This window comes from Perca flavescens, chromosome 8 (genome assembly GCF_004354835.1).
Source record: "Perca flavescens isolate YP-PL-M2 chromosome 8, PFLA_1.0, whole genome shotgun sequence".
Taxonomy (NCBI): Eukaryota; Metazoa; Chordata; class Actinopteri; order Perciformes; family Percidae; genus Perca; species Perca flavescens.
In genome coordinates this window covers 17,892,984-17,917,819 of record NC_041338.1, presented here as the reverse complement: position 1 = coordinate 17,917,819, position 24,836 = coordinate 17,892,984, and the positions used below count along the sequence as shown (strand labels likewise).

Genomic DNA, 24,836 nt, shown 5'->3' with positions numbered 1-24,836 from the left:
TTTTCTTTAAGAAAAGAACAAAGAACAGCACTGAAATCATTCTTAAAAAAGGAAGATGTGTTCAGAGTTTTGCCAACCGGATACGGCATAAGTTTAATCTATCAAATAGCTTTGTTACCTTCTTCGTTGTTCTGCCTGGTTGTAGTGCTATCCTATTGTGTGCAGAGGGAATTTGACAGACAACCTTTTATCCCGCCCCTCGGATTGAGCCCTGTCAATGGTGAGTTCCCAGACCTGACATCTTGATGTGGGTCTGGCTTGTCAGGCTACACTTTTCAACCACTTTCAGCAGATTACTTTCTCTAGAACATTGTAAATGTAGATATAAGCCTATGAAAGACAAAAGAGCTTTAGATTTAGAACAACAGTGTGTACATGGTATATCCAAAAATGTACTATTACTGTATGAAAAAAGTGTTTGCCATTTGATGCAAATGCTTAATTTTGAGATGTGTTTATGGTATTTTGAATGCAGTGTTTCATTTTGAAGATATGAGGCATTTAGCATTTTGTGTGTGCAGTTTTGGGAATTGTGTGTAGAGTTTTGAAAAAAGGAGACATAGTTTTGTAAACTGTAATTTGTGTATCCGGCCCTTGATTAAGAGAAATTTAATGGGTTCTTTCTTGGCCCATGCTTCACCCTTCCAACATAGTTTTGAACATACATTTTGGCCACATAAATTATTTTTACTTTTCTACAAAGGGTAAGTGTACAATAATTGACTTGTAATTGTATGTACTTATATAATATAATGTAATATCACAGTCACAAGCTTTTGCACACAAAAATTCTTCTCCTTTCTCCTGAGAGTGTGTTTCCTGGGTCAGCTAAATCACTGCTTTGTTAAATCCAGGTTAGTTCCACTGACATTAAGCATCTCTTTTTATAGACCAGACTTTACCAAATCAGCAAACACAATTAATTAACAAAGCCAGTACTAAAATGCCTAATCTAATTGAGAGCCACAACTTACCCAATTAAACAACGCAAGGCCACTGGGGAGGAAAGACTGTTCTCCTGCTCAGGCTGCCTGGGAGCTTGATGAGGAGACACTGCTTGTCATGGCTTGCCTACATTATCAAGACACAACACAACAAGCCATAACCATCTTAACAAATCAATTATTGTAGACTAGGACCTACAATTTCTTAGATCAATTAAGTGTCCCTATCTTTGTGTTTCATCTGCTTTCGAGAATTTCCTTAAGCGACATTATCCTAAGATAATAAAGTTATCTCCCTGACAACAAGGTATTACTGCTGTTCTCAAAATACATCAGATTGCTTTGGAGACAGGCGAAGTTACTATAGTTCAGTTCATTTTAAAGTAAAAGCTTTTAAAACTTATTAAAGGACTGCCTTAGCATATCAAAGGTGTCAGCCCTCAAAAATGTTGCTCTTTTTCAAGGAAAATCCACCCTGAAACAAGTATAACTGGTATAAGTCAGTGCTACTGTATAAAGGCCACCTAATCATTGTAAAACAGATCAGTCCAAATTAGTCAGAGCAAAATTGTGAGTCAAATCGGTGTGTTCTGTTGTAGACTGGAAGTGTTGTGAATATCTTACATTCCATTCTGTGAGAACTCTGAACAAAGCCTGTCCCATCTGTTTTAATTTGTATCATCAATTGTAACACTGTTTTCCTTCTTCAAGATTTATCTGTGTGAACCAACCTTGAACCGATCCTCCTCTCAGAGGACCTCTTTCTTATCTATATAGTCTCACATCATCTAAGCAAATTGAGCAATTGTTTGAAAATGTATATTTCCTTGTGTCATTAAACCTTGAGAACATTGTGAACTGAACCCTGCTTCGTGTCACTTTTTTCTCCGATATCTTGACACTGCTTTCAGAATCAACTCCCAGAGGTCAAGACCACAATCGAGATCGGATTGTTTCACAACAGGGAGTACGCACGGCAAATCAAGACTAAACTGATTGTAGGTATTCTTAAATACACTAATGTAATTATTACACAGGAGGACATGCCATCTTACTCTGGAATTAACCCTTGTTTTGTCTTCCCGTCAACCTTGAAAAAAACTTATTTTTTAATGTTTTTGACGCCGATTTTTTTTTTCTGTTCAGTTTTTCAGTTTGGTTTTTTGTAACATTGGATATGTAACCATGGGTTTTTACAAGGCACACACAGTATGGTGGCAAGTATAAATTAGATCAGATTATATGAAGTGCACGACAGCTCACTTTATCATCGAGAATGGGATGAGTCAAGAAAGGGATTTTTTTTTTCCCTGGATGTGTGCAGCCTCTGCAGGAAGTGTAGCTCCAACAACATTCAGAACATCACATGCTCTGCTTATAATAAGGCAATTGTGACTGAAGAAACAAAACAAAAACAAGTCAAGAGCTGAATGACAACTACTTCCAGGACTTGGTGGGATTTTAAAAGGCATTTGGTACTTATCAATCATGTATTACAGACCGCATATCCATTTATTTTGCCAGATTATTGTCTTACAACAAAAAATGTAATCATCATATCTACAGAGAAATCCAGATACTTCTGCCTCATAATTTTGACGTGGAGTGAAATAACTCTGGGTTTTGAAATGAAACTGCTCTGGAAAGTTGAAAAGGGCATTTGTTTTCTGTAATTTTATAGAAGGATTAATTCACTGATAAAATAATCAATGATGAAAATATTAGAAATTACTAAGTTACAGCCCTAATGTATTTGAATAGAAAGGCTGCAAAATACAATTACATGGTCATTATAAGCTAATACAAAATCCAAAAGCTCTTTGTTAAAATAAATCTTTTGTTAAGGAAATGTTACAGTGTAAATGGAAAACCTTTATTGTAACCTCTCCATAATGGACTAAACTTTTAAAAGTGTCCCATTCTCAATTCAGTTTAATTTATAGTATCAAATCACAACAGGAGTTATCTCAGGACACTTTACAGATAGAGTAGGCCTAGACCACACTCAATTTAAAAAAAAATTACTTTAAGACTCAACAATTTCCCACGAGCAAGCATTTGGTGCGACAGTGGCGAGAAAAAAACTTGCTTTTTACAGGCAGAAACCTCGGACAGAACCTGCCTCTTGGTGGGCGGCCATCTGCCGATGCCGGTTGGGACACAGAGACACGGATACATATATACAGAAATACAGAGACACAGATACAGATATTGAGAAATATGAGTCATAATAATTAAGCTCCCCGGGTCACTGGGACATGAATGCACACAGATGGAAAGAGAGAGGAGAGAGTGTTGATTTATCATTTTGCATTTATTGTAGATTTTATGAGTTTCTTTTTTGGTAGCCTAACTATATTAAAATCAGTGGAGTCCCCACTTCATTGATTTTAATATATCGTCGACTATCGTATTTTGAAATTAAACTCTGCAATTCTTCATATGTCCACATGGGGCCACTGTTGATACTAAAATGGTAGACGTAGCCTACATTGGCTTTAATAGTCAACCGCTAACTGCCCTTCAAATCTTTGCTATAAAACAAATCACATCTATAGAAACGAAGTAATTAAATATTAAATCATATAAATATATAGCTTAGAGTTAAAGTGTAGCTGTTTTTACTGGTTGCTCTCGGTTGCTCTTCACGACTGTGGATGAGATCAGACTGGGCCCGCCTCCAACTCCTACGTGTTCCTCTCGCCCGCGCAGAGGCCTCTGGGAAACCGAGTCCACGCTCTAAATAATTCAAGCTCCCATTCCTTCTCTTCCACTGCTAACAAGATGCCGGCCGTACATCACAAACTGCTCCTGGAGGACGCTTTGCAGGATAGTCCTCAGGTAGGCCTGTGTTACTTTTATTACGTGTTAAGACACAGCTGTCACATACAAATACGTTACGAGCACTGAAGTTAGCTTACTAGCCCAAACAATATCTTGTTCCCGATGTAGGCGGTTTCTACTGGTCGATGACAGCTCCCAATTGACACATTGTTATGGGATTGTAATCCTATTACAGGAGGTGTTGCACCTTCCTGCTATAAACAATGTTGTTAACCATAATTATCGTTGACTATGTGTCTCTTTTGTGTTTACAAAGCTATAGCTATAGCTCCTTTCTCTGATATTCTGCTGTACATTTAACGTTAGAATCATATCACTATGGAAAATGTCCCGACCATAGCTAGCTCAACCAGGATCACTCTCCTGCAATCTTTTTATTTTCCTATGTCGTCTGAAGTAAGAATTTGGAGCTGGACCATGTCCTGGAGACGAACTGGGCCTGATACACAGTATGTGGGCGGAGTTTCCATTATCGGACTCAACTGGAATTAGTCAATAGCTTGCAACAGGGCAGTTGTGGTAGCTGTCCGTATTGAACACCATGCTGTTTGATGCTAATAGTTCTGGAGTGCAGTATCAAAATTGCTCACAGAGCACTACATTTCATGCATACAGTAGATACCAGTGCTGCTGAAATGAAATACAGCATAGTCTTTGTTATTATGAAGCACATCTCATGTGGCCTGTATTTTCAGCTGTCTGTTGCATCACTCTTTTCTCATACAGGGCTGACCTCTCAGCCCTGGTTCTGCTTAAGTGCAACCCATGCTGGAATGTATTTATTTCTTTACATTTTCATCCTTACAAGGCCAGTTGTCTTTCTACAATAAAATGTAAACAAACAGCCAAAGCAGACAATGTTCCAGATAACTTATTTTTGGTGTGAAATGGCTCTCAATCCTTCTGTGGCAGAAGTCAACTAAAGTGAACTGTAAACAGACTTTAGCCGATGGGTGTGTTCCTTTCTGTTATATCTAACCCGCCTTGCTGCACCTGTTCATGGAAGAAAAACTACACCTAGGCAGGATTTTCTCTGTTTGCATAGCCATCCTGCAGTAAAATAATGAGGCCTTTAGTTCCACTTCAAATCTGCATTTCTATAGGCCTCTACATACTGCAGCTATCCTCATTTCTTTTTCTCAGTGTCTTATTATCTATTATTAATAACTAATTATTTTCATTCAATATTATTTCTTACAACCATCAGTCTTCGTATACATCGCTTTTATGAGTTACAGGTCCCACCAAAACTCAAATTGTTTTGTCTTTTGTCCACCTGAATTTCCCTGATGTAATAAACACACCCATTGATTATCTCTTATGGTTAAAACAAATGTTGGCCCAACACTATACACACACACCTTAGTATGATTTACGGTTAGTGCTACAACTAATAATTATTTTCATTTTTGATTAATCTGCTGATTATTTTGTTAATAGATCATAAATTAGAGGGGATCTTTTAACAGGAGGAATGATTACAGCAAGTAAAACCTGTATCAATGTTCACATTGGAAACTGACTGTCTATTGTTGTAGACTTGAAAAATTGTGAACCTATCCTTTATTAGATCATTTAACTTTTGTCTTTGGATACCGTTCATCCGATCTACTTCACACTTGGCTTCCTGGGTACCTAATAAACTTGCCGTTTGGAATTTGGAGCAGTTTGGACAGCGTTGGATATTGGATATTAATAAACTGCGAATACAACTAAAACGACCGCACAATGAAAGTTGAGGGGGAAAAACTGCTGCCATAACGCTGGCTTTCTTCTGTCTCTACCCTTCACAATAAAAATTCACTCAAAGCATTTTGCTAAGAGGAAACTGAATAAAAAGGCATTTTTTTGCCCACACTAGATATCAAACAAAAGCCAGACACTATATTGTATTAAGTTGCTGTGAGTTGTAAGTTCACCACTTCTAAGCAGAAGACAGAAGATAATCATCTCGGAGCCTGACCGTGCAAAAAGAGCTCTCTTCCTCCTCACACTTAGACTCAATATTTTGAGTAAAATCTGAATTTGCTAAATAATCAGTAACATTTATCTGACAGGTAAATGTAGTAGTAGTACAATGTTTTTCTCTGGAGTAGAAGTACACAGTAAGTCAGTTATATACAGTGGGGTTGCATATTAAGTGCTTTGGTCCTTCTGTGAGTTATTTTGGGGTACAATGGTTCTGGAGAAAACTACAAGCAGCAATGCCACAGGCCAAGCAATCGGCCCATTCCAAATCGGCATGTTTTGAATGGGCACTGTGCTAAAGTGTATGAATGTTTTGTTCCACAGACACGCTCCTTGCTCAGTGTGTTTGAGGAAGATGCTGGGATGCTTACAGACTACACCAACCAGCTGCTACAATCAATGCAGCGTGTGTTTGGAGCCCAGGTACTAAACAAAACACCAACAGATGCACATATGCATACTCAGTTCCCTTATCTGTGTGTGGCTCTGTTAAAAAGCACACATGTTCAAACACAATAAAATGAGGAGGGTTTTTTTTTAAGTTATAACTTTATTTGTCTGGTTAAAGATGATTTGGGGTTAAACATTTGCATTATTTATCTACAGTAGAGCATTGAAGAGAAAATGGTGCTTTTGATCAGAGAAATACCACACTAGGATAGTATACACTTATATTTGCAACCGGTTCATGCAAACTTAAGAATAAAACGTTATGTATTGAAGGCTCTTGTAGAAACAGCTGAGAAACCATCAGTTTTGCATTTTAAATTGTGTTACATTCATTGTGCCATCAAACCATTTTCCTGTACACTTTACTCAGTAAGTGTGATGTGCAGTAAATAGTGTGAAACTCTTCTTGTGCTGTCAGGATGTAGATAGTTTGACTTTGCTATTCTTTGTTATCTGTAGAAGATTATGCCTCACTGAGCAACAAGTGCAAAAGTTGCAGCCACAATAAATGCTTCAATTTTCTCCTGAAAACATACACAGCTTATGTAACATGTTGTCAGACCTGTTCTGAAACAGTAATAGTTCACTGGAGCAGTTGGCATTTATATGATGCACCATTGTGCGCTTTTTCAAATTAATTTTCAATTTAACTCTGATTCACCTGTTGTCCAAACATTTCATTTTAGTGATTCAAGGGCTGAAGAGAGAATGGAAAATAAGCTACGGACAAGTCCTGAGTATGCCAGTCTGTTAATTTTGCTTTTACGCTCTATCTGCCCCCTACAGAGTGAGATGGGATTGGCCACAGAGCAGCTCTCGAGGCAACTTCTAGATTATGAGAAGAAAGTAAGTATGGGTAGGGATCGGCATTCGATTACATTTTCTTAGTCGATCGTCGGGAGAATTAATTATCGATTATCGATTAATCATTAATATTTTTATATTAAAATTAATTATTTATTTAACTTTTTATAAATTAAAAACGTGTTTTTCCTCGATGAGATCTTAATTATAAGAAGAACAACTTGTGGCAGTTAAACTGGAGGTTATAGATATAGATACATGCGCAGCGGTGCAGCGCTCTGAAGCAGCAGAACCTGCAGCTGCGAGCCGGCGTTCTTAAACAGAGACCCTCGTTTGTTCCAAAATAATAAATAAAAAGAATCATATTAAATAATAACTTAACCAAAAACATAATAAAACTTAGAGCTGACAGGTTTTGTCAAAATGTAACTCAAAACTATCCAAGGCACGGACAAAGCCTAATAACAAAATAACCAGTAGGCTAACTCACATACAACTTCTGCACCAGTCTACTGATTTTTGTTGATAAAGATAAGCATGTTGAGTGTTGACATGATCTGGGGTCAGACGCGACCGCTACCTGGTGACCCAGTTCAGCCGCCCAAAACCATTCCCAAAACAGCCGCCTTGCCGGGACACAAAGGTAGCGCGCTAACCTGGCCAGCCCAGGGAACCTTATTCCGTTCTTCATAGTGAGTTTCTACCAGTCTGGTGATGGTACGTCGTGACGAAATGTGATATGCTGGTTCCAGTATCCATGTCAATGAACTTGCAGGTCCCTTGGGTAATTTTCTCTGCTCGTTGTGCATCGCAGTTCCTCCGTGCTAACGCCGAGTTTATGCTAGGTTGAGACTGAGAGCAGGATGCACCGCGGCTGCCACCGACATTAACCAGGGTCGGATGCACTTTGTTTAGTGGTAGTCTACATCATTTGAGTCGTGGTTATGTTGTACTTATACACGGCATCTCCGTGTTTGCAGTGAACTAAGTAATTTTTGTTTTAATCAAAATGGTCCCACGCCACACTTCGCTGTGTCTCTTCCTGATTACTTTTGAAATCGAAACGGAAACTCGCAGCCGTAACTGAGTATGGAGTCAAATATTGCCCCCAGGTGGTAAAATGTTTAATTGCTGCCACACTGTCAAATTCATTTAATTGCTTCAAAACTCACACACTACACAACGCAAACAGCATTAGTTTAATCGATAACAAATTAACGTGATCGACGAAATTCTTAATAATCAATTATCGATCGTCGAGTAATCATGCCCATCCCTAATGGGTACCATGATAAAGCGCATAATTTCCATTGGGGATGGAAGCGACATCAGAAAAAAAAAGAGACACACCCATCAGTATAATTATTTTCATTTGAACTTCTGTCCCATGTGTCTGCCACACCTTGACGTTGCATGCAAGTCTTAATGAAATATCTGTGCATGAAATAACCTTGAAGAAGAAGTATCTCTCTGTTGGAAATCTATCATGTGGTTTTGCTTATTTTATGCAGCCAACAAGATCTAAAAAATAGAATAGTTGCTGAGGTCAACACAGGATGTCTATTAAATCATGCTGAAAAAGAAAGGGATCAGTTGACTTTGTTGGAACACATTTCTGGATTGCAGAGTGCATGTGAAGTGGAAGAAATTTGTAATGGGTGCACTTTTAGCTCCTTTAAACAAGGCTTAAAACTCAGCATCTTTGCATGGGGTTTATTAGCATATTTGGCTTAATTCCATAAAAGGGATGGCCAGAAATCCTGGCAGAACATTTTTTTTTTTTTTTTTTTTTTTTTACTTATTTGCACCTAGTATAGGCTAGATCTATGCTCGTTATGCAGTTTCATGGTTTAAACTTGTTCCCCCTTCCTTCTTCTCCTGTCAAGAATTTTGCCCTTGGAAAAGGTGATGAAGAGGTAATCACCACGCTGCAGAACTTTGCCCAAACTGTAGGGGAGGTGAGTTGCAGTTTCATTTTATTTTATGTGCATGTATTTATATGTGTGTGCACTCACAGCCGAGGAGAGTGATGATAAACTAATGCACGTTTGGTAGTTTGTTCTTTATCATGTTACAAAGGGTATTACAGTGCTCCCCTAGCACGCTGATGGAAAATGACTTCAATGAAAAGACCTGAGCATTATTCTCCCTGTAAGACCGCAACTGATTGTATACAGACACTGAGAGGGGAGCGGTGAGATGGATATGATGCTTATCACACCGGATGGATGAGTGGAGGGAGGCAGTGGTGGGTGAATAGATGGATGTATGAAGGAGTGGTGTGTAGGCTGAGGTATATAGACAAAACAGATGGGCCTGTCACTGATAGACATGGGTGTCCACAAGCCTGCCCAGTCAGCACTTAACAGGATTTAGGACACATTAATCCCCACATATATGCTCAAAGGACACAGGTTGATTGTTTGCTTGACCTTTACCTCATGATTTACAGAGGATAACTCATTTCACAGTGAGAATTAGGCCTACTGCTGCACCTAATCCTGTGAACTTTAGCACTTGTTAAATCATTCAGATTATACTGGATGTGAGCTCGTTAAATGCTGGAGTATAGCTTGTTGATAAGCATAGAGAATTATAGTAGGATTTGTGTGTGTGTGTGTGTGTGTGTGTGTGTGTGTGTGTGTGTGTGTGTGTGTGTGTGTGTGTGTGTGTGTGTGTGTGTGTGTGTGTGTGTGTGTGTGTGTGTGTGTGTGTGTGTGAGAGAGAGAGTGATATGTGGTCCTGTTTCCAATATCAGAGTAAACAGAAGGTTTATTATTCTCTTCAGGAAATGGAATGTTCCATAATATGGGTTTTTTATGATGTAGCGGAGGCATTGTCTGCAGTTAGGCACCAATTTCACTGAAAATGTTACTTTCCAGCTTGCTGCAGGAATAACTGGCAGCAAATGTCACTGTACATATTAAAATAAATAGAAATCCCTCAAGATGTTTGGCAAGGGTACATCTTGTATTTGTGTCATTGTGCATTGCTTGATATTTGTGTATAATCTTTTTTGTGTCGTCCAGCTGAACTCACTCCACTCTGTGCTAGCCAACCAGATGGCCGACAGCATGGTTTTCCCCTTGATCCAGTTCCGAGAGAAAGACCTTACAGGTAGGAACACACACACACACACACACATACACAGACACACAGACACACAGACACAAAAAACACACACGTACAGTATATATAGAGAGAAAACTTATCATAATACATTGGCAATCTTTAAAGTATTTTGGGGGTATTTTATGCCTTTAACAAGTTAACAGTCAAGTGATGACCGAAAATGAGGATAGAGGGAATGACGACAAGCAACAAATGTCCCCAGCCAGATTCAATCCGGGGACGTTGTGGTTCAGGGTCAGCGCCTTAACTCCTAGGCCACTAGACCCCATTATAACACATTCATTTTTATGTGATTTACCCCAAGATAATTAATCTGTTCTCTGTAATAGTAAGATGTGATGGTCAAAGACCTACATACTGGCAACACAGAAATAAATGTTTTTTTAGTTGTACTGAGTAATTTAGAAATTAATATAATTGTGGATTAATGCTTATCCGACAATTTACCGTCAGTGGCTGGATATAATAATTTAAAATTTTTTTTAAATGTGCTTGGCTCTAGAGGCTGCTATGTGGGGATACATGTCAAGTGTTATTCGGCGGGGATAGTACTTGGTCATGAACAGGCTTTCAGGATGTCAAGCATCGTTCTGAGAGGATTAACAAACACAAAAGCAGCAGGGCAATGTGGTAAAATTGGGCTTGCTTGGCAGAGAAAATGTAACTACCCAAATTGACAGCATATTAACCACAACGGCATATTGAGCAGTATAACAACAACTTGAGAACAGGTGTGTGCCCAGTCGGATTATCACCAGTGTTAAACTGTGTTCATATATCTACAGGATTCCGTTTGTACAACCAATCTGTCAATCAACAGCTTGAGTCATCTACTTCAAGCCATAGTGCATTTTTTTTTTAAAGATGTGGATCTTATGTAGATATTCTAACAACACTTACTATACATTAATTGTTTCAGAGATAAGCACACTGAAAGAAATATTTGGCTTCGCCACTGATGGTAAGTACGAATTCTATCCTATTTAAGAAAACAATGAGATTTTGCAGTTACTATCTGATCCTCATGTCCTTTCTCTCGTGTCCTACAGAGCACGAGGCAGCTATGGTCAAATACAGCCGATTGCCCAAGAAGAAGGAGAATGAGAAGGTAGAGTTACTGCGAGGTCCTTTCTTGGCTTCACTGAAAAAGCTTTTTCTGATCACAGACTGTTAAATGCCTTATAGTGAAGTAATACTCTGGTAATTCAGTGGGGGTGTTTTTAATAAGCATTTAAAATACAAATAGACTCAATTAAATATTCCTCTACTGCCAGGCTGCACTGTTTTAGTAAGACTGTAACAACACAATGCACTATAATGGCTTCGGAGATAATATTTCTCTGTTTGCTTCTATTGAATGTGTTGACATTGTCATCTTGGACGTACAAGATAATGTGACTCTGTTGCTAATTTGTATGTTTGAGAGAGTTGGACAACTGTTTGCATATGTATGAGTGTGTGTGCAGAGCTTGATAGTGCGTTAATGCTGGACATGTTTATACATTTAAATATTTGCAAAACCCTCTCCTTTCTGGACAGCTGAAGTCAGACTTGGTGAAGGAGATCGCCTACACCAGAAGGAAGCAGCACCAGGCCTCACTGCAGTATTACTGCGCCCTCAACGCCCTGCAGTATCGCAAGAGAGTAGCTATGCTTGAACCTATGCTAGGCTACACACAGGCACAGGTAACTGAGCAGCTGCTGCCCCACAAACTAGGCCAGACCACAGTAGTGGTAAATTAATTGATTAGTCTATTTACAGAAAATTAACATCATTTGGCAAAAATGCCAAACATTCTCTGGTTCCATTTGTTAAAATGTAAAGATTTGATGCTTTTCTTTTACATATATGGTAGAAAACTAAATGTATTTGGCTTTTAGACTGTTCGCCAAATAAAAGAAGCTATTTGAATACATCACCTTGGGCTGTGATATAATTATAACAAGTATTTTTCACCTATTACTGACATTTTACAGACAAAACAATGAATGCTGAAAATAAAGGGATAATAAAAATAATGAGTACTTTCATCCCTATGTGTGAGCAAGTGATTATTATCTGTTTCTAAAAATGTCTATTACATAAAAGTGCAACTGTACATAAACTACAAATGAAACACAAGAATAATTGCTCATTATTATGTCTTATCTCTCAGATCAGCTTCTTCAAGAAAGGCATTGAGCTGGTGTCAAAGAAGATGGACAACTTTCTCTCCTCTGTGTCCAACATGACTCAAAAGTAAAGACTATATCATTAACATTCATTTTCATGTGTACAGTAAATGTGATGAACCATTCTCTAGCTTTGGTATTAACAATATAAAGTAATGTGGTTTGTTGTGTATGATCCAAAAAAGAAATTGCAATACTGTGATCTTCTGCAACACACTCATTCTCCACAAATATTCCATATTTTTGATCAGCCCTTTTCAGACAATGCAATTTTGTTTTCACAGAATAATACTAATCAGAAAAATAAATAATAAAAATGTTAATCCTCCATATCTGAAACTTCTGTATTTTAATGCACAATTTGTGAAAAAAAAAAAAAAGATATTCTGAATGTCAGTTTTGATGGATACTACAAACATGTTTCCTGTCTAGTATCCAGGCCCAGCTGGACACTGAGGCGGAGGCCATGCGTGCGTCCCAGAGGGAGCTTCTGTCTGTGGAGGACACTGTCTATATGCCAGATAAGGACACGGAGCCTGTCAATCGCACACTTATCCAGAAGGCTGGCTATCTCAACATAAGGAAGTATGCACTCATTATGGCCCTATCTTAAATCTAAAGACACTTCCTAATCACGCAGCGTTCCTTGCTAGTCGATGTTAAGATGTGTCTTGGGGAAAAGAAACTGCTGAGGAACACGCATTGAATCTGTCCTCATTTACATTATGTCACAATTCAATGATTTGTTATGCAAATAGATGGTGAAATCAAGTGGTTACATTAAGACTTGAATCTCTAAATAACCAAACATGACAAAAAAACCCGTTTTGCTTCTCTTGCTAAAGTTGTTCAAAATACGCATGAACACAGTAAACAATAAGTCAGTCACAGCAGACAAGGTGGGTCAGGTAACGTGTTGACAGTGTGCGCTGTCAGCTTATTGCAGAGTGAATGTATGAGAAGGGAAACTTCCTTAATGGCTTCAGGGGGTAGAACTGCAGCATAGCCCGCAATGTGATTAAGTGAAATGTCAGAGCTGTCAAACTCTGCCTCTCGCTCACATACATCCCAAGTCTTTGACAAATGTCTGTGACACCAGAGAAAAGGTTTCCACAGAATGCCATTCTGTTTAATGACACACACCGCTAGCAGCCTCAAACACTTGTCAAATGCTGAGTCCGGAAAACATTTTCTATTTTGAAGGGTTTCTCAATATTAGGGGTCTGAGTCACCCACAGAAGCATAAGCCATTCACTATATTAATCAAAATTAAATGTATCTGGGAATACTTTTCAAACAGAATGTAGAAGAGGAAGCCTTACAGCAATGAGCAATTTATGAGTCATAGATGTGTTGCGTTGTTTTGAAACAGAGTGAGTCAGAGTTAAATGACATTGTATTTTAATGTTTTGTTGATATGCTCAGAAACTAATTGCAACAACAAATTCGACAAGGGACTACAGGGCCAGGGATCAAACCACCGGCATTCCGATTGGCCAACCACTCTACCACCTGAGCCACAGCTGCCCACAAAGTGGTTAATAACTTTATGCTTGTTTAGTATAGTTATAATATCCTTTACAAAACTTGTACAGGGAGGACATAAAAGATACTTCTTGCTTATCTTAATTTTAAACAAATTTGTAAGCCAGATGTGAGCAAGGATTTTCCATCACAATCCGCCTTAGATCCTTGACATTCTTACTCTGTATGTAGCCCTCGTCAGTCACTCATTAGACTTTCCATTATGCCACCATTGGGTTTTCCAAAATCTCATCCTTAAGTGCTGACCTTTATCCACTCGTTCTGCCCCTTCTTTTCTGTGCTCCAGTAAAACAGGCCTAGTGACCACAGCCTGGGACCGACTGTACTTCTTCACCCAGGGAGGGAACCTCATGTGCCAGCCGCGTGGGGCGGTGGCGGGAGGCATGGTGTTGGACCTGGACAACAGCTCCGTCATGGCTGTGGAGTGTGAAGACAGACGCTACTGTTTTCAGATAACCTCCCCCTCAGGCAAAACGTATGTGCACTTTTGAACATATCCAACAATGAGAATAACGCACAAACATGAGATATTGGATGCTTTTTATTTAATTCTCTCCACTGTCATTACTGCCTCCAGGTCAATGATTCTACAAGCTGAGAGCAAAAGGGAATATGAAGAAGTAAGTGTGAAAGAGGCCGTTCGAACAGCTGTGATTGATCTTACTTATTGTTTTACATTTCCATCCCAAAGACATCTGCTGGTGCAGTCCAAGTATCAGTCATATAACAATGTAGGAGCTGTCGAGACTTATTTGTGTGGTTTTCAAATTTGGTTTTGTGCTTGGATGCATCTGACTGGCCTGTCACAGCTGGTATCAGTCAATTGATTTCAGGTGGCTCGTGTCTGAGCTAGAGGAAGTCCTAATGTGGATCTCTGTGCTTTATTTATTTCTTTTTTTTACTCAGTGGATTTGCACTGTGAACAACATCTCCAGACAGATCTACCTGACTGACAACCCAGAGGTAATGTACACTCACCCACAGTTTTATACCCACAACGCAAGTTTAAAAAGACACCAACCTAAACCAAATAGTTTACGGAATTCTAACTCTAAATCATAAACATTTCATTGTCGTGATTTGTCAAGCAGTGAGACTGTGAGAGTGATGTATTTGTTTTTTTATGGAAAAATAATCTAGCCTTCTTGTTGTTGCCACTAATTAGATTAAAATAACACAATGTAGAGAGGAAACATGCGCTCCAATAAATCCTTGATTTATAACATCCTCTATCTTAATTTTTTTTCAATTTCAATATATATTATTACATGCCTATGAAAACTAACAAGAGTTGTTTAGTACTTGCTGTATGTAGCAAAATGACTATTCTTTTCCTCAAATCCATCACTTTGTGATATACGTATGCCTGGGTCCAAATATCAACAAACAACAAATACTCATAAGTCATGAAAACCTCAGCTATTTTTAAAGGGTTATTGCTGGTGAATGGATCCTGCTCTTTGTACATAGAACAAATATGTGGATGAGATAATTTAGAGAATTGGTGAGAAAGATAAGAGGAAAGGTTAAAACTTGGTGATGTTTTTAAATATTTTAGTTGTTTTTATCTACACACTATTATACACCGTTCTGGTTTTATAAATGACTCCCCTGCTGATACAGAGATGCTGCAATGTCTCCGTTTCTTGTCGTTAGGCCGTGGCCATCCGACTGAACCAGACCGCCATCCAGGCAGTCACCCCCATCACCAGCTTTGAGAAGAGACCAGAGGGCTCACCCAACCCTGACAGGTCCGAGATGCTGCTTGTCATAACACATACGTTTAAATGCTTTTGCAGTGGCAAGTCTTATAATTCTGAAACCTGAGGTTTATGTTTCACGCTCCTTTTTGATTTGTATGCAACATGTTTTTGCATTGTTTTGGTTTAGGCTCTTTATATCAGTATTTGTGTCTGCGCAACACTATATAGATTACACCTTCTTCTACATGTATTTGTTTTTGGTGCATAAAAGGATTGTGAATTTGAAATGATGAAGGAACAAAATGTCAACCTATGATTACTGAGAATGATGATCATTGAACTGAAAATACAGTCTGCATTTTGTCTCTTTTCCACTAAATCTGACAGTTTGGGATAAATGGTCGCTTGTCGGTTCGCTAAACCACTCCTCTGAACAACGATCGTCCTATTAAATTTTAGCAAGGATAACTAGGCACGTCAGGTTTGTCAAGCTTTGAATTTCTCAACATGTTGATGTTCTTTGCATGTGGCTCTAATTAGAGCAAGACTCATCTATAAATAGTTTGGATAGTGGTTTCTTTTGCGGTCTTTCCTAAAATAAACACACAAGCAAACGTTAATAGATTAAAAGGCTTTAAGGTTTGTCTGCTCCAAAGTAAGATGCACATGTTTGCAGGCCCAGCTAACTAGCATATTACCCAGCATACATGGAAAATTAATCAGTGTTACTTTGAAGGTCCATGAACATTTCATACCAGATTATTTTGTAGGGTCACATATTACATGTCTATGTGTACTGAAAGCATTATTGATCGCTGTTATTGTTCCTCTTATCCATACTGCCTGTAAAGGGACCCTTCTTAATGCAATTCAATCTCAACAAAATGCACTCTAAAGTTTTCATTACAAAAGTTCCTGTACAGAACTATAGATTGTATTTATCACTTACATTGGAAATGGATCTCAAAGCCAGTGTGAACAGGAGAAACAATAAACTTTGTTTATTCACATGTGGGCAGGTGAGTATTGTATTAAGACTTGTAACACATGTGGACTTGTCTTAAGTTGAGTAGTGGATGTTTCTGGGTTTACTTTGTTTATTTCTTATAACTCATCTTCATTATGTTTGTCTACAGAGCGAAGCCAGGAGGTGTGCATGCTGCCAGTGGTGGTTCCCAGACGACGGGGGCTGCTCCGGAACCAGAAGACCTGATAGCCCCTGGGACACCCATTCAGTTTGACATCATGCTGCCGGCCTCCGAATTTCAAGACCAGAACAGGACTGGAGGGAGGTGAGAGAACAACTTGTGTAGGAAGTTTGTGTTGGTGCATGTTTGTGAAAGACAGGCAAGAACGACTACTACTGGTGGGTGATGTTGCTAATTTCTGAAAAGTTGGCCTCATAGTGGTTATTATACAATTTCCAGGAAGCTGAATGCTTCTTAATGGCTCAATACAGGGGTTTAATTGTTTTTTTTGCTGGTGTGTGTGCTCCCTTCCTGGCAGACGCACAAATCCGTTTGGAGAAACAGACGACGACTGTTCAACAGAATGTGACGGTAACCATTTTCCTCTTCTTTATATATATATATATATATATATATATATATATATATATATATATATATATATATATATATATATATATGCAACTTAATGATCAACTTTCTCTCTGCCAAGTACCTTTTGGAATTAAGCCTAACTTGTGCATGTGTTTGTGTGCCTGGAGTTTACCCTCCTACATGAGTGTTTCTTTTGACTATGCTGCTGACATGTTAGTGTGTGGGTGATGTTTGTATGTTTCCGCAGACTCCCTCCTGCAGCAAGTATTCGCTGTGCGCTTCCAGGGCTCAATGGCGGTGCGCTGTGGCAACAATCAGGAGGTGATCTATGAGGCCATGAGGCAGGTGCTGGCTGCCCGAGCCATACACAACATCTTCAAGACCACTGAGTCCCACCTCATGGTCACCAGCAGTAGCCTCAGGTAGAATTTATCTAACATTTATGAACTGTGACATGAATACCACCTCTGACAGAAAAAGGCAACTGATTGGATCTTAGCATGTAGAGATGGTAATGCATTTCTGAAATTACCTAGCAATATAGATAGAAAAGGCCCAAACAAATGCTTCAGTTATGGTGCTTACTCACTGCTAGCACCAGCTCTACTCTACTGTACTCAACTCGGCCGCGGTGCCCCGTCCTCCATTTTCCATTGCAGATTTAGTACCGCCTCATGCTTGAGGCGAGCGTGGCTGGTCGTCTTACTCCGAATTTCCACTGAATGCAGAACGGCTGTGGACCGGCTCCGTTGCATGTCTGCTGCGTGCTCCGCCGTTCGTCAGTACCCACCAGGTCACGATTTGTTGCGGCACGGCTGCGGCCATGACTGACAGCTGCAGTCACGAGGACCCACAAGTTCTCGCGAATTCAGGTAGAATAGAACCACAAAAGCATCAACAGTTTGTTTCCATCCAGAGGAGTAGAGGGGAAACAACTCTGTGCTGTGTTTTCAAGGTGTAGTGCAGGGGAATATGATCCGCTGTGAGCACGCTGTATTTTATTTTGAAAATTAACCGGATCTTTATTTTGTTTCTGTGCTCGACTTCCTGTCCCACGCTATCTGCCGTGTGCTGAATTGCTGCAGAGCTCTCCGGCGTCTGGCAAAAATAGAAGCTCTGCGTATCTGCTGCGGAGGGCTGCAGACCGCCGCGGCCGCTACGCGGCCGGTGGAAATTGGGGGTTAATGATGCCGCCGGAAAGTGCCATGACCTAAGGCGACACACACACACACAGAACGTCGAAGGTGTGTTGTTTTTTATTCTCGGCAAGAAAAATTGTGTTTCAAAAGAAGCTTGAGGCAACAAGAAAAAAACACCGCCGGCTAAACTATTTAAAAATGGCGGGTTTGTTCAGGACAACCCCCTATGTCGCTAGCCGCTAGCAGTCCAGTCAGTAGTCTGCAGGTTTTCACGTCACCTTTTGGTATCGGCTCAGTTCGCTTGGAACCTCGACGGAGGTGATACTAAAAAAAGTACCTGTTGGCAGGTACTAGGGACTTTTTTTCATAATGGAAAACCAAAAAGGGCTAGTAGAGTCGAGCAGGTACCATGTAATGGAAAAACGCCATTATTGTTTTTTGGTCAGTGGAGAAACTGTTAGCTCCTATTATATTCTTCTAATCTTCCAATGGTTTAATGTTGTCTGCCACACAGCCTGACAACTTTTGATAGTCTGGTCTGGTTTGGACCTTGATCACAGCTATATAGTCCTGACATACTGTAGCCTCCCAAACTATACAACACAACAGAAAAACATTATCTTTAAAACATTTCTTACAGCTACAACTGTCTTATTTACGGTATTATATATACTTTGTCTAGTTTTATGTCTTTGTGCACAAGAAATGGTATTGTGAAAGCCTGACCTAGCCTATATAAAGTTGTCTAGATAACTGATTGTGCACATGTTTGCTTGATTGTCTTGTCATTAACAGCGGGCGCCAGTGGAAAAGTTGTATGTGCTGTATATATAAAAATCTTCTGGAGCCTAACCAAACATATCCGCGACAAACAACTCTTTTGTACGCCACTCGGCTTATCAAACGAAAACGTGCTATTGTATAACCCATGGTCGATTTTCACAGGTTTCATTGTTCGAGCTGAAGACTACAGGCAACAAAACAAACAGACCTTAAATATGAAGTCAAGGCTGTATCGCTGCATTTTTTTCATATTCTTGTAAACGTCTCTATTTTGTCTTCACAACAGGTTGATTGACCCTCAAACTCAAGTTACAAGAATAAGCGTAAGTACTGCATGACAAAAGTCAGAACTTTTCTACATTTTTATTAAGTGGTTAAAGGGGCTGTACTCGACATTCAGAACATTAAAGGGTAACTACCGTTTTTTTCAACCTTTTTTCCTATGTTTTTGTGTGTAAGTGACTGAGGAACAACGGTCTTTGAAATTGGTCAAGTATTAAGCGTGAACGCTGTAACCGGCAGCCACAGCTGCAATGTAACCCTATGGGTAAAATGTTCATCATCTATTTGGTTAAAAGTGCTTTTGCCACTGAAAGGCTTAGATTATTATCTGAAGGATCTCTACAGAGATAGGCAGTTTTAAAACCTCTTTAAGACCTTTCTGTTTAACCAGAAACAGCTTTGAGGTTGCTAGCGCTAAACCTACCGGACTCTATTTAAAAAAAAACAATACTTTTAGCGTGTATAGAGCCAACATATTTTCACATGTAAATCTGTAAACAATGTGTTTATTTCAACCAAAACTAGAATTGTGACGGTTGGAAAAGTGTAAAGACGACCCAAAACGTTTATTTTGTTTCTGTCGAATTTGAATGAGTTAAATAATTTAGCTACAGTAGCAAGTTAACTAACAGGGAATGGTACTTTGAAAATCCAAAGCCTGAACTTAGAGTTTAAATTGAACAAGTAATTTATAATGGACATGTTTTACAATAAAGAATAAAAGAAGTTAGCATGCACAATCAAGCTACAACCCTCATGATAACCGCTAGCTAGTAAGAACTAGCAGAATGTGTTAACAAGTTATAAACTGTGTACTTTGCTTTAGGCTACTATCTTTAAATGAAATATTATAATAAATATAAAATATATTCACTCCAGTAATATAATTAATAGAAGAATGCTCTGTGAATGCATAGGGTTGTAATTTTACTGAATTCCTATTTAATGAGATGATGGTGACAATTCATTTAAATGAGCATATTTCTAATCAAAACCAGCCAAAAGACCTAGTATTGCCTTTTTATGTGTATATATCTCTCCCAAATAAGTTCCCTATTCAGGGGTATATATTTTTATATCAAAATGTCTGATCTTGCATCTAATTTAAAAAAAAATCTTTATTCTCAACACTCCTCATTTCTCAGTTCCAGCTTGGAGAAGTGTGTCAGTTTGCAGCCCACCAAGAGAACGGGAGGCTGATGGGGTTCGTGGTTGAGGGCAGAGATTGGAGTGACGGAGATGAGGAAGGAGAGCCCTCCTTTAGCGCCTTCGTCTTTGAGAGCAACACAGAGGGCGAAAAGGTTGATATAACACTGACATTGCACAAATATTCATTACACAAAAAAATAGAAAGTTGATGAACAATTAAGGCTCTTAAAAAATAATATAAAAAGTCTTCAATGCTGTTTTCCAAGCTCAACATGTCCAAAGAGGTTTGTTAAAGTTTGCATTAATTTAATCATTGCGTAGGTGCGTAGTGGGATTCTGTGCATTTCAGTTATAGAATCCGACTGGAAGACAACCGTTTGCGCGCTCACTGACCTACTAATTGACTGCTGCTTGAAACGTTATGCGAAGGTCCCTTTAGCCCATGTGTTAAACTAATAAGCTAATGGGCATATGCACGTTTTTGGTTGGAGGACAGGAAGTTTGAACCATGGCTGAAGCCCGTCTCTGGAAGTAACCGTGAGGCATGACAGCTCTGTGTCAGAAGGCGATAATTGTAGCCTCAATGGGCACAGAGATTGAAAATACTTTTTTATGACATACTACACTATGGCTTTTTTATGACATACTATACTATGCAAGTTTAATGGCATACTAAGCAATTACTTTTTTATGACTTTTTATAATGTTCTTATGACTTTTTTGACATACTATGACTATTCTATGACGTTTTTATGACATACTATGCTATGACTTTTTTGACATGCTAAACTATGACTTTTTTGACATACTATACTATGACTTTTTCATGACTTTGATAACTTACTATACTATGACTTTTTGTGACTTTTTATAATGTTATGACTTTTTATGACATACTATACTATGACTTTTATGACTTTGATAACATACTATACTATGGCTTTTTGTGACTTTTTTATGACATACTATACAATGACTTTTCTGTGACATACTAAACTATGACTTTTTTATTACTTTTTTGACCTACTATAATAGAACTTTTTTATTACTTTGGACATCTATACTAAGGCTTTTTTGGCAGACTAAACTATGACTTTTTATGACATACTATACTATGACTTTTTATGTCTTTTTTGACATACTATGACTTTTTCATTACTTTTTATTACCTACTTCACTATGACTTTTTATATGATACACTATATTATGACTTTGTAATTACTTTTTTATGACATAGTATACTATGACTTCTTTTAAGACATACTATAATAGGACTTTTTTATGACAGACTAAACTATGACTTTTTTATGACTTTTTATTACATACTTCACTATGACTTTTTTATGACATACTATACTATGACTTTTTTCCGACATACTATAATAGGACTTTTTTATGACAGACTAAACTATTACTTTTTTATGACTTTTTATTAGATACTCCACTGACTTTTTTTATGACATACTGTACTATGACTTTTTATGCCATACTTTACTATGACTTTTTATTACATACTTCACTATGACTTTTTTATGACATACTATACTATGACTTTTTATGACACACTATACTATGACTTTTTATGACTCTATACTATGACTTTTTTTGTGACTTTTTTTGACATAATTTACTAAGTCTTTTTTATGACATACTATACTGTGACTGACCTTTCTATGACCTTTTTATGACATACTATGTTTATGACTTTACTATTACTTTTTTATGACATACTATATGACTTTTTCATGACTTTTTATTACATACTTCACTATGAATTTTTTATGACATAATTTACTATGACTTTTTATGACACACTATACCATGACTTTTTTATGACACACTATACTATGACTTTTTTGACTTTTTATGACATACTATACAATGATTTTTTTCATGACATATATACTATGACTTTTTTTTCTACATGATTTACTATGAATTTTTTTATAATATACTATAACTTTTTATGTCTTTTTTGACATACTATACTTACTTTTTTATGACATACTATACTATTGCTTTTTTATGACATTCTATACTACAACTTTTTGGGACTTTTTATGACATACTATACAATGATTTTTTTGGGGACATACTGTACTTTGACTTTTTTATGACCACTATACTATGACTTTTTATGACATACTATACTATGCCTTTTTGTGATTTATTTTTTATTTTTATTATTTTTTTTAAAATGATATACTGTACTTTAACTTTTTTATGATATACTATACTATGACCTTTTTTTGTGTTCTCTTTATGACATATCATAATCAATTAATCCAAAGTGATTTACATCAAGGACAAGAATAAAACAACATAAAATACAATAAAAAGAATAAAACATAGAATGCAGTAAAGTCAGAAAAGGTTATATAAAAACAGGAGGAGGAGAGGGAAAATGTCACACCGATAATATAATCCATTCTAAATAATTAAGTTTTGAGTTTGGAACTAAATAGAGCTACATCTGTAATAGTGTGAATATCAGGGGGTAACCTGGTCCAAAGTCTTGGGGCAGCAACTGCGTAAGAGCGTTCACCCCACAGTTTAATAGTAGTAGTAGTAATGTGTGCACGTTTAGAGGTACTAGAGGTAAAAATACTATGACATTTTTAATGACACACATTTAACGGCATATTTAGACATACTATATCATAAAAAAGTCAGAGTATAGTATGCCCTTAGATATGTCATGACTTTAATATGACCTACTATATCATGACATTTTTATGAGATACTATACTAGGGGTTCTCAAAGTTGTGATGACGAAATGACAATTAAGGGAGCCAGGATATGATTGAGGGCCACACAGGAATAGAAAAAGCACACACATAAAACATCTTACTTCCACATTAAACTGCCGATTTGTCTTAAATTATGTTTTAACTTCAGGATTCCTGCATATACCCTGTATATTAATATATATTTTTTTTGTCTTTATTCACAGATATGTTACACCATAAGCTTGGCAAAGGACATTACAGAAGCCAAGAAGGTATCATCATCAACAGAATTCTTGCAGTCCAGGCTCATTAGGCAGTTGGTTTTTGAAACATAAACAAGAGCAAAAGTAAAACAACACACAGTTAAACAAATGAGCCATTTAACTGGAAAGGGAAAGTATTCCCCTATAATAGGAAAGTTGACATTTTGTTACAAAATACAATAGCAATAGTATGTCATTGTATGTCACAATTATCTTTGTAAACAGTGTCTATTTAAAGTAGTGAGACATGGTTCAAACACCCCCCCAAACCTTTGTAGATAACTTTTTTAAAGAGAACTTAAAACTCATCTTTTCAAACCTAGAACCTACATTTTACTTCACCCACAGTATTGTCATTTTATTTTGATCAGTTTTACATCTCTTTTGTCTATAATGGCCTTTCTGCTGTGTTCTTTTATGTTCTTTAGAGCCTTGAATCTGCCTTTTTATATGTATTTTTCATTTTTTGTGAAGCTCATACTATTGCATAATTTTGCACAAAATGTGCTTCATCAATACAGTTTTATTGTATTATCTATTTAGGTTTTATAGTTTCACAACACCGAGTCACAGTAGCTTTTTCAGTGGCTGAACAACAGAAAAATGACCTCTACACATTGGAGATATTAATGAAGATAAATAAGAACATAACCACTAGAGTTGGTCAACAGTTTACCTCCCATATTCCTAATGGCATAAAGGTGAGGTAGGTACACTCAAAATGTATCGTCACAACTTGAGGAATTAAAAACCCATTTAGTTTGAGTAAATTCTTACTTGGCTGGATTTAGCAACTCTTGTTTTGTTTTGTTTTGAAGGACCCAGAGGCCCTGGCCCAGCTGATGAAGAACATGCCTCTAACCAACGACGGCAAATTCCTGTTGCTGGAGCCTGAGACGGGCGACACAACCAACGGAGCAGAAGAAGACTTGGAGTCAGAAGCCTAGCACCCCCCCCCCCCCCCCAAAAAATAATAAACCGAGACCAGGGCCATGGTCCAACTTTTTCTCAGGAGACAAGGCTATCCCTGGATGAAGGTGTAATCGTGACTTGCTAGCCCTAACTCTGGTACTGTAACACCCATATTAGAGAGTGAGGTTCACTTCCACTTACCATGTGTTACTAGGTCTTCAGTTTTTTGGCTGTAATGAAAGCAGAAGACGTTGGCAGGGGGTTGCCTGGACCAAAAAGCAAATCTCATGGGTGCTCCTTTAGATCTGCTTTTCTCTGGTCAGACTGTAGCATGGGTCTTTGGATTTGGAGTTGTTTTTACACTAGTGTGGGTGGTACTTCCGTCTTAAGGGACACTATATAGGTGTTGATTGTGTTTCGTTGTCTTCTAATATCCACAGCCACCTAACAAAAG

General features: G+C 38.0%; 1 protein-coding gene across 3 annotated transcripts; it reads left to right on the top strand.

The window, feature by feature from the left end:
• Positions 1–1,808: 1,808 nt before the first annotated feature.
• On the top strand, positions 1,809–24,429 carry appl2 (adaptor protein, phosphotyrosine interaction, PH domain and leucine zipper containing 2). 3 transcript variants are annotated; one of them, XM_028586276.1, is made up of 21 exons: positions 1,809–1,942; positions 6,081–6,179; positions 6,993–7,052; positions 8,897–8,968; positions 10,040–10,127; positions 11,062–11,103; positions 11,192–11,250; positions 11,682–11,828; positions 12,299–12,381; positions 12,747–12,899; positions 14,146–14,334; positions 14,437–14,479; positions 14,766–14,822; positions 15,516–15,610; positions 16,699–16,854; positions 17,069–17,121; positions 17,372–17,546; positions 19,333–19,369; positions 20,474–20,629; positions 23,432–23,479; positions 24,289–24,429. In XM_028586276.1, exons 2-21 carry the CDS (start codon positions 6,120–6,122, stop codon positions 24,415–24,417), a joined length of 1,902 nt encoding a protein of 633 aa, XP_028442077.1. In that variant the 5' UTR covers positions 1,809–1,942; positions 6,081–6,119; the 3' UTR covers positions 24,418–24,429. The 3 variants fall into 3 exon arrangements, with proteins under 3 accessions (XP_028442077.1, XP_028442076.1, XP_028442078.1); XM_028586275.1 differs by lacking the exon at positions 1,809–1,942 and adding an exon at positions 3,636–3,785; XM_028586277.1 differs by lacking the exons at positions 1,809–1,942; positions 6,081–6,179; positions 6,993–7,052 and adding an exon at positions 7,643–7,727.
• The last annotated feature ends 407 nt before the right edge of the window (positions 24,430–24,836 follow it).

Excerpts from the sequence above, each read along its gene's own strand:
- appl2 (XM_028586275.1), top strand. The coding sequence starts at position 3,729 with ATGCCGGCCGTACATCACAAACTGCTCCTGGAGGACGCTTTGCAGGAT. Across the intron at positions 11,251-11,681 it reads AGAAGAAGGAGAATGAGAAG|CTGAAGTCAGACTTGGTGAA; the intron begins GTAGAGTTACTG and ends CTTTCTGGACAG. Across the intron at positions 11,829-12,298 it reads TAGGCTACACACAGGCACAG|ATCAGCTTCTTCAAGAAAGG; the intron begins GTAACTGAGCAG and ends CTTATCTCTCAG.